Source organism: Astyanax mexicanus, chromosome 5 (genome assembly GCF_023375975.1).
Source record: "Astyanax mexicanus isolate ESR-SI-001 chromosome 5, AstMex3_surface, whole genome shotgun sequence".
Lineage (NCBI taxonomy): Eukaryota > Metazoa > Chordata > Actinopteri > Characiformes > Acestrorhamphidae > Astyanax > Astyanax mexicanus.
This window is the reverse complement of record NC_064412.1, coordinates 28,777,985-28,791,495: the sequence shown is the minus strand read 5'-3', so window position 1 is coordinate 28,791,495 and position 13,511 is coordinate 28,777,985. Positions and strand designations below refer to the sequence as shown.

Genomic DNA, 13,511 nt, shown 5'->3' with positions numbered 1-13,511 from the left:
TTCGGCTCTGATGTTTTGGTTGGTTGTTTTTCTGGCTTTGACCCACGCCTGTTATCTGACTACGCTATCAGCTTACGTGCTTTATAATAAAGCCTCGTTTTGTTTTTACCACAAGCGTCTGACTCCCGTCTGTGGCGTTACAGAATACCTCGCCATTATGCAGACGGCGGACTTCGAGGCTCTTAAAAACGCGGTTAGTGAGCAGAATAAGACGCTACAACAACACCAGCAGCTTTTTGAAGGATTTTCTCAGTCTGTTATTGCTATGGCTCAGCGTCAGGGAGATCAGCAGGACCAGCTGGCACAGGTTATTGAAGGTGATGAAGACAGGATCCCGGAACCCATGCAGTGTGACTCATCTCGTTTGTCTCCTGAGGAAAGACTTCGTCGTTTACATGGTGGTCTATGTATGTACTGTGGCGGGGCTGGTCACGTTTTACGTGATTGTCAGTCCCGTCCGCATAGACGTCAGGCGCTGACCCCTGGAAAACGCGTGGATCCTACTCCACGTGCTAAAGTGGTGAGTCTTCCCACTCAGGGGTTAGTTTCACGGTCTTTCTTGTTACCTGTTACTCTCCACTGCCCTCCATCTGTTTCTGTTTTCTCAGCCCTGATTGACTCCGGTGCAGAGGGAAACTTCATAAACAAGACCATCGTGGACCAGCTGAAGATTGCTACAACTCCGTTGGAAGCATCACTGAAAGTTTCTGCACTGGATGGGGGGCCTGTAGGTACTGGAACTATTACACACAAGACTGAGCCAGTTAAGTTAGCTACCAGTTTTCTACATGTGGAATTTATTAGTTTTCTCATCCTTGACACTTCAGAATTTCCCATAATTTTAGGTCTGCCCTGGTTAAAACAGCATGACTCTCTGATCTCGTGGTCAGACCAAGAGCTGCTTTCTTGGTCCCCCTTCTGTTTGGAGAACTGTTTAACTACCCCTGTTATGTCTGTTGGTGCCACTTCTGTTGAGAACCCTGTTATTAATGCTAAGTTACAGATCCCTCCTGAATATCAGGATCTCCAAGAAGTATTTAACAAAGTAAATGCCACCAAATTGCCTCCTCATAGAGAATATGATTGCGCAATTGAGCTCCTTGATGGGGCTACTCTACCAAAGTCCAGAGTTTATCCCCTTACTCAGGCTGAGGAGAAAGTTATGGAAGAATACATAGAGGAGTTCCTAGCTCAGGGTTTCATCCGACCGTCCGAATCTCCAGCAGCTTCTGGGTTCTTTTTTGTTCAAAAAAAAGATGGAGGATTACGTCCCTGTATAGATTATAGAGGTTTAAATCAGATTACTAAACCATATCCCTATCCTCTACCTCTTATCCCAGTAGCTTTAGAACAATTAAGAGGAGCCACGATTTTTACTAAACTTGATCTTAGAAGTGCCTATAACCTAGTTCGAATTAAAGAAGGTGATGAATGGAAGACCGCTTTTGTTACCACTAGGGGGCACTATGAGTACCTTGTTATGCCTTTTGGTTTACGTAATGCCCCTTCCGTCTTCCAGGCTTTTGTCAATGATGTTTTTCGTGATATGATTGGCCAGTTTGTCATTGTATCCATAGACGATATCTTGATCTATTCAGATTCATTCGAAAATCACGTTCATCAGGTCCGTCAGGTACTCACTAGACTGCTTGAGCACCAGTTATATGTCAAAGGTGAAAAATGCGAGTTCCATCTCCCTTCCACCACGTTCCTCGGTTACATCATTAGCCCCACGGGTATCACCATGGATGACCACAAGGTGGAGGCTGTTGTCAGTTGGCCCCGACCCAGATCAGTTAAAGATCTTCAAAACATTTTAGGGTTTGCCAACTTTTATCGGAGGTTTATTAGAAATTTCAGCAGTATTGCTGCTCCCCTCACGGCTCTTTTGAAAGGAGCTACCAAAACTTTGACATGGTCTAGTCAGGCTGAGCAGGCTTTTCAGACACTTAAGGATTCATTCACTTCAGCTCCTATCCTTAAACACCCTGATCCTAGTCAGCCCTTTGTAGTAGAAGTTGATGCTTCAGAAACCGGTGTAGGTGCAGTCTTATCACAAAGATTAGGGGATCCTCAGAAACTTCACCCTGTAGCTTTTTTCTCCCACAAACTCACACCCACTGAACGAAATTATGGCATTGGTGATAGAGAACTACTGGCCATTAAACTTGCATTTGAGGAGTGGAGACATTGGTTAGAGGGGGCTAATTATCCGTTTATGGTGTTAACTGACCACAAGAATTTAGAATATTTGAATTCAGCCAAGAGGTTAAACCCTCGTCAAGCCCGTTGGTCCCTGTTTTTCTCTCGTTTTGATTTTTCTATCACTTATCGGCCTGGTTCTCGTAATGGTAAAGCTGATGCTCTGTCTCGTATGTATACTGATGAGGCACCTCAAGACACTTCCTCTGAGACCATCCTGCAACCCGGTGTGGTCGTGTCCAGTATCAGATGGGAGGTCGATGATGAGATCGAGAGGGCTTTACAGGATATTGAAATACCTTCTCAGTGCCCTTCAGATAAGTTATATGTACCTGTTAACTTTCGAGATCGTTTGATTACGTGGGCCCATTCATCTATTACTTCTGGGCATCCTGGTGAGACCCGTACTCAGCAGCTTTTGCTCAATAGATATTGGTGGGAGAGCATGTCTAGTGATGTACATAAATTTGTGCCCTCATGTTCTGTCTGTTCTCAGTGCGAAACCCCCAAGACTTTGCCTGCTGGCAAACTAGTCCCCTTACCTGTTCCCAGTCGTCCCTGGTCTCATTTGGCTGTAGATTTTGTCACAGATCTTCCCCTGTCTCAGTCTTACACTACCATTCTTACAGTCATTGATAGATTCTCCCGTGGAGTTAGATTTATTCCTTTTCCATCACTACCCACAGCGTTTCAGACAGCTGAGGTCCTGTTCAACTATGTATTTCGCATTTTTGGTATTCCTGAGAATATTGTATCTGATAGGGGCCCTCAATTTACCTCTCAGGTCTGGTCAGCCTTTTTCGAACTTTTAGGTGTCTCTGTAAGTCTGTCCTCTGGTCAGGGGCGTAGCAGCAAATTCTGGGCCCTGTACACTCGCAATGTCAGTGGGCCCCTATCAAGTACATGAAGAACGTGAGCAAAAAAGCGGTATTTATCTAAAATAAAAAGCATTAATAAAGTTTTAAGCTACAATCTCTGGCAAAAATATATGGCAAAAATCATGATCACAATTATTTTTGATTAATATTGAGATCACAGTTATTTAACATGATTATTAATTGGCTTTGGTAACATCATGAATTTATTGAGCGTTGATAATAGCTTTTTAAGCACTGCACTGCAATGCTAAGGCTTTTTACCAGACAAAAATAATCAATTGCTTTATTGCTTAATATATTACTAGTGTGTACTCGCACCTACAGAGATATTGGTAGGCTACTTACATGTTGATATATGCAGCAGAAATATTGCTAGGTGGATCATTTATTAAGTCTCAGCACTGTTTCTCTTTCAGCTCTGCTGTGTTAGTAGACAATAGGCTATAGCACACGCACTGAACCAAAATAATAACTTACTTATAACTTATAATAAATCTCTCTCTCTCTCTCTCTCTCTCTCTCTCTCTCTCTCTCTCTCTCTTGAACCAACATACCAACGTAAGGGGGAGTTTCTAAGACCGGTTAATGTCGATATCTAACCTTACGCGGCTCAGAATTACCTTTATTCTTACAGCAGCAGCAGCCTGGTTGGTAATTTGCTAAGCTAACGGCTTCACGTGAGCATACAGACATCAGCAGCAGCTGTGTGGAGAGGACTACATTAACTTTAATTACACTTAGCATAACAAGCAAACTCTGTTCACCTTTGGGAAAGAAAGCCGTCAACAGCTGCCTCCCCTCACTCTGCCTTCTTTCTTTCTTCTTCTGATAAACTGATTTCTGTTTTAGGGGCAGCATGAAGTCTCTAACCCCCCCCCCCCCAGGTCATTTAATCTGGGCTCACTGACGGTACACCTGTAGCCGGGTCGCTGTCGGGCGGACCAAACCATCTTGCGCCTCCAGGAGGGGGCTCCCAGAATGTCCCATATGTTGAGAGGACTGTAACTAAAGTTAATTCTCTCAGTAGATGTTATCAATAATTTTTGATAGATTAATTAATAAATAGTTAATTAGAGGGCCCAATTCAATAATAAAAATACCACTTAAAAATAAATGAATAAATCAGGATTTTTATGGGCCCCTCTCCCTACTTGGGCCCTGGGTAGTCAGGTCCACTTTTCCCCCCACTACCACGCCCATGCCTCTGGTTATCACCCAGAAACTAATGGTCAATGTGAAAGGATGAACCAGGAGCTAGGTAAATTCCTTAGGCTATATTGTTTTGAGAATCCAAGAGACTGGTTTCGTTTTCTTCCCTGGGCGGAAATGGCTCAAAACTCCCTCACTAGCTCTACCACAGGACTGACCCCTTTCCAGTGCATATTAGGATATCAACTCCCCATAATGCCTTGGTCTGGTGCCACCTCTGACATACCTGCCTTCGATGATTGGATGAGGAGAAGCGAGGAGGTGTGGGAACTTACTCATCAGCGTATTGATGCTGCTCTTCGTCGACAAAAAGCCAAAGCGGACCACCATCGAAGAGAGACCCCCTCCTATCAAGCTGGAGATAGAGTCTGGTTGTCAACCCGTGATCTTCGTCCTTCAGAGGGAAGTAAAAAACTTTTCGCCAAGTATATTGGTCCTTATAAAATTTTGAAACAGATTAATGAAGTTACTTATCGTTTAGATTTACCCACTCATTCACGTTTGTCAAACTCATTCCATGTTTCTTTGCTCAAACACGTTATTTCAGGTCCGTTGGACGAGGCTACGCCTGGGGAGACTCCTCCACCTCCGGTGACTGTTGATGGGTCGACTGTTTATGCTGTTCGGCAGTTGCTGGACTCGCGGCGGCGTGGGGGCACTCTGCAGTATCTGGTCGACTGGGAGGGGTATGGTCCAGAAGAGAGGAGCTGGATCCCTGCATCGTATGTAGCAGATCCTGGCTTGATTGCTGACTTCCATCAGCGTCACCCCGAGAAACCGGCTCCTCGTCCTAGAGGTCGGCCACGACTCAGATCTCCCAGTTCATCCAGCGCTCGTCCCAGGGGCCGCCCTGCATACAGATCTCTGAGCTCATCAGGTGCCCGTCCTGGTAGCTGTCCGAGAGGTCGTCCAAGGAAATCCAGTTCTGTCCAGCAACGACATGGCATCAGTAGGTCACCCGGAGACGTCACCGGGGAGTTGGTTGCGTCTATGGACAATCCCCGGTCCGGAACTACACCTCCCGGCATGCACCTGACAACACCACGTGTTCGGACTCAGCCAATCGCGGCTCATTCGTGCGATCTACGTCACCGGAATTCTAGATTGTGTTCAGGTGTTGGTAATTTACTTCAGATATAAATACCTGTCTGTTTGTCTCGTTTTTCGCGAGGTATTTTCCCTGTTTCACCAGCGATATACTGAGCGTTATTTTCCTGTCTGTATTACCCGTGTATGACCCTTGTTTGTTCTTTTCGACTACGTTTTTTGCCTTATCCTTTTGTTCTGTTTGTATTGTGATTTTCTGGTTTATTGAACTCTGCTTCTGGTTAATGGTTTCGTTTTCGGTTTGTGATTCGGCTCTGATGTTTTGGTTGGTTGTTTTTCTGGCTTTGACCCAGGCCTGTTATCTGACTACGCTATCAGCTTACGTGCTTTATAATAAAGCCTCGTTTTGTTTTTACCGCGAGCGTCTGACTCCCGTCTGTGGCGTTACAGGAAGGCAAAGAGAAATATGACACAGTTGTGCAAGCATTTCAGCAACACTGTGTAGGTAGACACAATGTCATATTTGAGAGCCCAGTTCAATCGCAGATGCCAAGAAGAGGGTGAAAGTGCAGAGGCATTTATCACAGCAGTACATAAGCTCGCAGAGCATTGTAACTTTGGCTCACTGAAAGTAGAACTAATCAGGGATAGAATTGTTGTGGGAATCAGAGACCACAGACTGTCTGAACTTATGCAGCTAGATCCTGATTTAACTCTGAACAAAGCAATACAAAAAGTCCGCCAAAATGAAACTGTGAAAAAACAACAAGCTGTACTGCATGACTCTGAGAATACAGGAGCAGCCAAGAGCATTAATGTAGATGCCATAAGAGGAAAAGTGGGAAACAAAAAGATGTTTCCAAACTCAAAGTATGAAAAATACGACAGAAAAGGTGTCCATAAAAATAAACAGCATCAGTATCAAAAAGACTGTGGCAGATGTGGTGCAGGGAAAAAGCATGCATGGAAGGACTGTCCAGCTAGAGATGCTGAATGCCATAAGTGTCACAAAAAAGGGCACTTTGCTGCTGCATGTCGTTCATCTAAAATGGACTCTGTGTCTCATGGTGAATGTGAATTCTGCTCAGAGGACTTTGTTTTTCTTGGAGAATTGTCCTCATCTACTGCTCAAGAGTGGACAGAAACAGTTTCTGTAAATGGAACAGACATCCAGTTCAAATTAGACACAGGAGCAGCGGTGTCAGCTGTACCAGAGGGTGTTTTCAGCTAAAACAAACTTGGTCATATCCAAAAAGCGAAAGGGCGCAGCTGCATCCAAGATGTTTATGTTGTTGCTGGACTGACAAAAGCACTACTAGGGCTACCAGCAATTGAAGCATTGAGCCTCGTCCACCGCATTGATGCTGTCACACAACAAAACACTCCAAACTTTGTTGATGCATATCCATCTGTGTTTAGTGGGCTTGGGCTACTGCGCAGCCATATCACATTGAACTGGAGAAAGATGCAACGCCATATGCACTTTCAACACCCCGCAGAGTACCACTACCACTGAGAGATAAGGTGAAGGAGGAGCTAGACCGGATGGAGTTTATGGGGGTCATTTCCAAGGTGAGCAGCCCTACAGAATGGTGCGCAGGGATGGTCGTGGTTCCAAAGCCAAGTGGGAAGATTCGCATATGTGTAGATCTCACAAACTTGAATAAGTGGGTCAAAAGAGAACGCCACATCCTGCCAGCTGTAGACCAGTCTCTAGCAATGCTGTCAAATGCCAAGGTTTTCACAAAATTGGATGCTAGGTCAGGCTTCTGGCAGATTCCCCTCACAAATGAATCAAAGCCTCTCACTACATTCATTACCCCATTCGGGAGATATATTTTTAATCGGCTCCCTTTTGGAATTGTATCTGCCCCAGAACACTTTCAACGCAGAATGTCACAGCTACTAGAGAACTATGACGGAGTGATCTGCCATGCTGATGACATTCTTGTCTTTGGCCAAGACAAAATGGAGCATGATCTGTGTCTGCACCAGGTGTTGCAGAAACTTCAGTCTGAGGGCCTCACACTAAATGAAAAGTGTGAGTTTGGCAAGAGTGAAATGATTTTTGTTGGCCACAAAATAACAGCAAATGGGTTGGAGGGTCGATCCTCCAAATGCCTGAGCCAACCTGTGTGGCTGATGTTCGCAGAGTTATGGGCATGGCAAATTATCTCGCCAAATTCCTCCCGCAACTCGCTTCTTTCACAACTCCATTGAAAGAGTTACTGAGAGAAAGAAATGAGTGGTGCTGGGGAGATCCACAGAGAACAGCTTTCTGCAAGCTGAAAGAAGAGCTGAGATCGCCAAACGTATTGGCCCAGTATTCACCAGAGAGAGAGACCAGGGTAGCAGCAGATGCATCCTCGTATGGCATCGGGGCTGTACTTACACAAAGACAGCTTGATGGCACGTGGAAACCTGTCACGTACATTTCAAGAGGGCTGAGTGACACAGAGAAGCGCTATGCGCAAATCGAAAAAGAAGCACTGGCAGTAACATGGGCATGTGAAAGGTTGGTCTCATATCTCCAAGGTCTTCACTTCACGTTACTCACTGACCATAAACCACTCATACCACTGCTGGGTACCAGAGGCTTAGATGAGTTACCACCAAGAATTCTCAGATTTCGCCTTCGCCTCTTGAGATTCTGTTATGACATACAACATGTTCCAGGGAAAAAACTCATAACTGCGGACACGCTGTCTCGTGCACCACTGAGTGACGCTTTGACACTAGCTGATCAGCAGTTGGAAAAAGATGTTCAGGTTTTCGTGGACACTATAGTGGCATCACTGCCAGTGACAGAGGCTCGTCTGAAACAGATACAAGAGGCCCAAGCAGCGGACAACACATGTCAGAAAGTAAAACACTACTGTTTAGCTGGCTGGCCAGAGAAACATGCTGTACACAAAGACCTCAAGCACTTTTGGCAAGTTAGAGCTGAACTGACCGTGGTTGACAATCTCCTTCTGAAAAGTGACAGATTATTAATTCCAGTTCAGCTGCAGAAAGACATCCTTGAAAGGATCCATGAGGGACACCAGGGCATTTCTAAATGCAGAGCCAGAGCTCATCATTCTGTTTGTTGGCCAGGTCTGTCATCTGAAATTCGGCTGATGGTAGAAAACTGTGACATATGCATGCAACACAGAGTGCAGAGGTGTGAGCCACTGTTATCTAGTCCAGTCCCAGTTCGCCCATGGAGTAAAGTAGGTATGGATCTCTTCGAGCATGAAAAGAAATCCTATATGCTCATTGTTGACTATTTCTCCAGATACATCGAAGTGGCAGAGCTCAAAACCACATCCTCAGAGGTCACAGTGCGAGCAATCAAAGAAGCATTTGCACGTCACGGCATCCCTGATGAGGTTGTTTCTGACAAGGGACCTCAGTTTGTGTCAAACACCTTTCGAAATTTTGCACGTGAGTTCAAATGCATACACACCACCTGCAGCCCACGTTATCCTCAGGCTAATGGGGAAGCAGAGAGGGCAGTGTGCACTCTCAAAGGACTGGAAAAAGGAGAGAGACTTCAGCAAAGCATTGCTAGCTTACAGAGCAACGCCTTTAGAGCATGGTTTCTCTCCCTCCCAGCTGCTTATGGGGAGACGCTTGCATACTACATTACCCCAACCTCCTGGAAATTCTCCAGCATGGCCTAAACTCCAAGAGTTCCACAAGAAGGATGAAGCAATGCGAGAGCGACAAGCAAGAAACTACAACCAACGTCATGGCTCTTGTCCACTTCCCAGGCTTCACACAGGGCAAAAGGTTTGGCTTGCTACAGAGCATGTCCATGGTTCTGTCAATGGACCAGCTCATACTCCAAGATCTTACTTAGTTGACACTTCTCGAGGGATGCTGAGGAGAAACAGACGGCATCTACGTCCCACTGGATTTGTCACAAGATCCGGAAGATTGTCTAGACCGCCTGATAGACTGGACATATGAACATTGTGCTTTCAAAAAAAAAAAAAAAAAGGAAATGAAGGTGGTGAGAGTGTTGTAGCAAGCTTATGGACTTTATAAGATAATGGTATATAGGAAAAAAATAAGTTAAACTGTTCTGCTTTGAAAGAAAATAATGTAGTTATGACAGGTGTTCAAGTAAAATGTGTTTATGGTTAAAGAAAATACGTGCACAAGTTAGAGAAACAAATTTAAAAGATACATGCTACAGAATGTTATTTGTATGGGGTATTTCTCATCTAAAAGGGGGAGGTGTACTGATGGGAACTACGTTACCCAGGATGCTGTGTATGTGGGGGGCAGTAGGGAAAACAGTGAATAAACAGCAATGGACATGAAGCTGCGTTGTGAGTCTGGTCTCCGTGTTAGTTGAATGTAAGCTATAATTATACACTGACTGTAGAAAAATACCCTGTAGTTCATCTAACTAGAGTCCTCTTAACAGGCTTCACTGAACTCTGTGAATCTGTCCAGGGATATAACGTGAGCACAGCATCTTTCTTCAACTTTCGCATTCAAAACCAGTGTCTTAAAGAATCACTCTTTTGTAAAGTGTTTTGACATTATTTTGTGTAGAAATTAATTGTGTGTAAATCTCACCCAACTGTTAACAGAGGAGCAAGACTCAAACATTTAACTACGACCTAAAACAATCGATTTTTCACGAAAACACATTTTAATATGTTTTATAGACGTAGTTAGAGCAGAAATTTTAACCTAAAATATGTTTTTAAAATATGTTTTTAACTATATGAGTATTTATTTCTTTCATTGCTTGCAAGCTTATTTTTATGTACTGTATTTACTTTTTTGGTTCGTGTGTCCAATGATACAATGCTCAAAACACATAATACAAACATGCAGATAAACTAATTTAAATATTGTTTTTTGTAATAGTGATATTTAAGATAATTAAGGTATTTTATTTAAGATCATGTTGGAATAAACCCTGTAATATTGTTAATACGATGAACATTAGCTGTTTGGGTGATTTTATCAGTATTTTGGCGGATTTGAAACATGTTTTACCCAGTGAATTCGTTTTATCTGAATCCCACTGTAACAATCTGGCAACCCTGATGGCTCACTGTCCGCTCCGTTTGTTCGGCTGTCTGTTGCTTAGTAGCGAGACGCGCATGCATTTTGGGACACATTTAGCTGGCTTAGTAGGCAGCAATGTTTACTATAAATTAGATGCATTATGGGAGTTTTTAGTGCCCTCAAAATCACGTTCGAATCCCCCCTTATGATCCGGACACTCCAAAAAAGTGTCTGACATACTCAATAGTGCACTAACTAGTAAATACGGAGCCATTTCGGTCACAGCCTCAGTATTTAAGCCGGAATAAAAAACAACTGCCAACTTCCCTGTACATAGTTTACTTCCGTTCAGAGGCGGAGCTAAGACATGACGCTGACAAAGTGGGCGGAGCTGGACGCACTGGACGTCTAACTCCGCCTTTCCGCAGGTTGCAGTCAGTAGTAGTTGAACTTGAATGTATAAAGTAGTTTACCTCAACTAGGGTTCAACTACATTTGTACATTTTACCAACACAGATTATTTAGCAAATAATAATGTTAGTTGAGGCAATTTGTTTAGGCAATTGCGTTTTTAAGTATTTGATTGGCTAAATGGTTGGAACAAAGCTGTAGAAGCTAAGTTAATACACTTTTAAAATGAGCTACTTTTAACTCAGCACTCCTACATTCAATAACTAAATAAACTGAGATAATAGAACAAATATTCACACACTGTAGTCCTGTAGTGAGGCTCTCAGGATGTTCAGTAGGTTATATGTCAGTTAGGGACTTCAGCACAGTAAAGAAAAGAGTGCTGTAAATAACTTTTTACACAGATTTTAAAGGGTCTGTGACACACATAGAGCTCTTTTGAGATAACTTTCTAAATAGTAGGATCATTTATACCCCCACAGGAATCTCAAAAACCTGTTGATTCTCTCATTCCAAAGGTGAAAAAAACAGGAGCAGAAAGAACTGTATACAGTAAATAACTTAACGGCAGAGAGAAAACGAGGAGGAAAAGCAGGTACAACCATACTGTTTATTTGTATGTTAGCAAGAGCAGGATTTAATCACTGAGCTGTAGCGTTTTCAATTACACAGTAAATTTGCCTTTGTTAAATGAGCACTATTATAGTTTTCACCAATTGCTAACACACTAAAATGACATGTACAGCACAATTATTTAAACTGAAACACAGAGGGTATAACCTCTTCACAAGTCTCCGACACTCTAAACGTGCTTTCTGCTTTAAACACATTTTGCACACAGCTGTAGAAAAAAAAATAAGACACTACTTCAGTTTCTGAATTAGTTTCTCTGATTTTGTTATTTATAGGTATATGTTTGAGTAAAATGAACATTGTTGTTTTATTCTGTAAACTACAGACAACATTTCTCCCAAATTCCTAATAAAAATATTGTCATTCAGAGCATTTATTTGCAGAAAATGAGAAATGTCTAAAATAACAAAAGATACAGCATATATATGTGTGTGTGTGTGTGTGTGTGTGTGTGTGTGTGTGTGTGTGTTTGTAGTTTTTTTTAAACATTTTCTGTGAACATTTTGAAGAAGTTTCTACAATTTGAACTATTTTAATATTGTGACAAAGCTTAAAAAGATGAGAGTTCTTAGTGCTGTAGTTGATTAGTCAGAAATCTGATAATATAAGTAAAGAGTTTTAACTAATTTGGTGTAGAAGTTTGATTTTGATAATGCTGTATGTAGTTTTGGATGCATTGATTCATTTTGCAGGATATATATATATATTTTGCAGTTTGTGGGTTTGTGGTTCTGTGAATTGTTTTAAGTATTTTATAAAACCAGCCTAGTTTACAAAATTGTCCCCTGCACTGTGAGTGTTAAATTCGACCACTTATAGTGTTAATGTAATGCTAGAAGTTGTTGTTTTGTTTTTGCTGTGTATATCTATTTTCTATTAAAAGTAATGTATACATACAATATACTAATATATAATTAAACACTTCATCCACTTGTTGCTCTATGATATCTGGTATCTGTTTGTTAAAATGAACAGCTCTTCTATAATTTAAATGGAAGGATATATCATACCAAGTCTTTATAATGTTTATATTTCTTGCATTTCATTGATGTAATTTAAATATCTTGTATCTACATTTTTTCCATATCCCCGTTTTGCCTTTTTGACATAATCTGAACCTGGCAGTTAGTTTTTACATTGTGTCAAATCTAATTTCATGATCTATGAATTCATGAATTCAGATTATTCTTCTCCCCTTTAAAGGTACAGTACGTTTTTGCAGATACCAGGTTATTGTATTACAGCAAGAATATGGATATTTATAGAAGATTTTAACCTCTCGAGACACTGTGATATTATATGGAGACATTACATTTCTGCTTCTCTGCACCAGGATACTTAATTGATTTGAATTGTTAAGTCTTTGGCCTCATATGGAGACACTGGGCCCTATTTTAACAATATATGGGCCCTATTTTAACGATCTATAGCGCACTAGTTTATTGAGCTTTGCACAGCTTGATTTAGGGGCGTGTCCTCTGTCTTTGGTATCTTGGGGGCCCGAAAAATACGCCTTGCGCAGCTCCAACGGCGCAAAGGGTGTGTTTTAATTCCCTTAATTATTCATGGGTGTGTTTTGGGCGTAACATGAGATAAGCCAGTCAGTGTGTCTAGATCCATCCCCTTTAAGAGGCAGCTGCGCTCTGTCTTCTGTTCATTCCTATTTTAAGAGCGCACAAACTGACTGAGCGTCACGCTTTTCAAATAAGGGAAGCAGCTGAAGTAAGGGAAGTGTAATGTTATTTTATTCTCTATTCTGTTTTTTGTTTGTGTAAAAACTGGGTTTGCAACATTGAATATTAATCAAGCAATCGATTATTTACACTGGATAGGGACCCTCATTTACAGTTTAAAAGGGATTAAAAATATTAAAGAAATAAAAACTACTATAGACGAAAAAAATATATAAATTTTTAAAAAGTTAATAAAAATTGACATAAAAAGTAAAACATTTATATCTTAGGAATAAAATAATAATAGCAGTGAAATTAAAGTAAAATGATTAGAATGATAAGAAATTATCAAATTTATACCAATAAACTAAGAACATTAAGAAAAAAAAAATATATATATATATTTCTCATGATTCCCATGTTCTTAGTTTATTGGTATAAATTT

General features: G+C 41.6%; 1 protein-coding gene across 1 annotated transcript; it reads left to right on the top strand.

The window, feature by feature from the left end:
• Window positions 1–322: 322 nt before the first annotated feature.
• Window positions 323–9,001, top strand: LOC125802248 (uncharacterized). The gene is made up of 5 exons (XM_049479647.1): window positions 323–3,038; window positions 4,837–5,238; window positions 6,425–6,543; window positions 6,756–7,375; window positions 7,489–9,001. The coding sequence occupies exons 1-5, from the start codon at window positions 344–346 to the stop codon at window positions 8,999–9,001; spliced, it is 5,349 nt and encodes a 1,782-aa protein (XP_049335604.1). The 5' UTR covers window positions 323–343.
• Window positions 9,002–13,511: the final 4,510 nt, after the last annotated feature.

What these genes read in the sequence shown, in the direction of transcription:
- LOC125802248 (XM_049479647.1), top strand. Translation starts at nt 344, where the DNA reads ATGCAGTGTGACTCATCTCGTTTGTCTCCTGAGGAAAGACTTCGTCGT. An exon ending in CTCTGTAAGTCTGTCCTCTG is followed by an intron (nt 3,039 to 4,836) that starts GTCAGGGGCGTA and finishes ACGTTATTTCAG; the next exon opens with GTCCGTTGGACGAGGCTACG. An exon ending in CCAGCAACGACATGGCATCA is followed by an intron (nt 5,239 to 6,424) that starts GTAGGTCACCCG and finishes AATTCTGCTCAG; the next exon opens with AGGACTTTGTTTTTCTTGGA.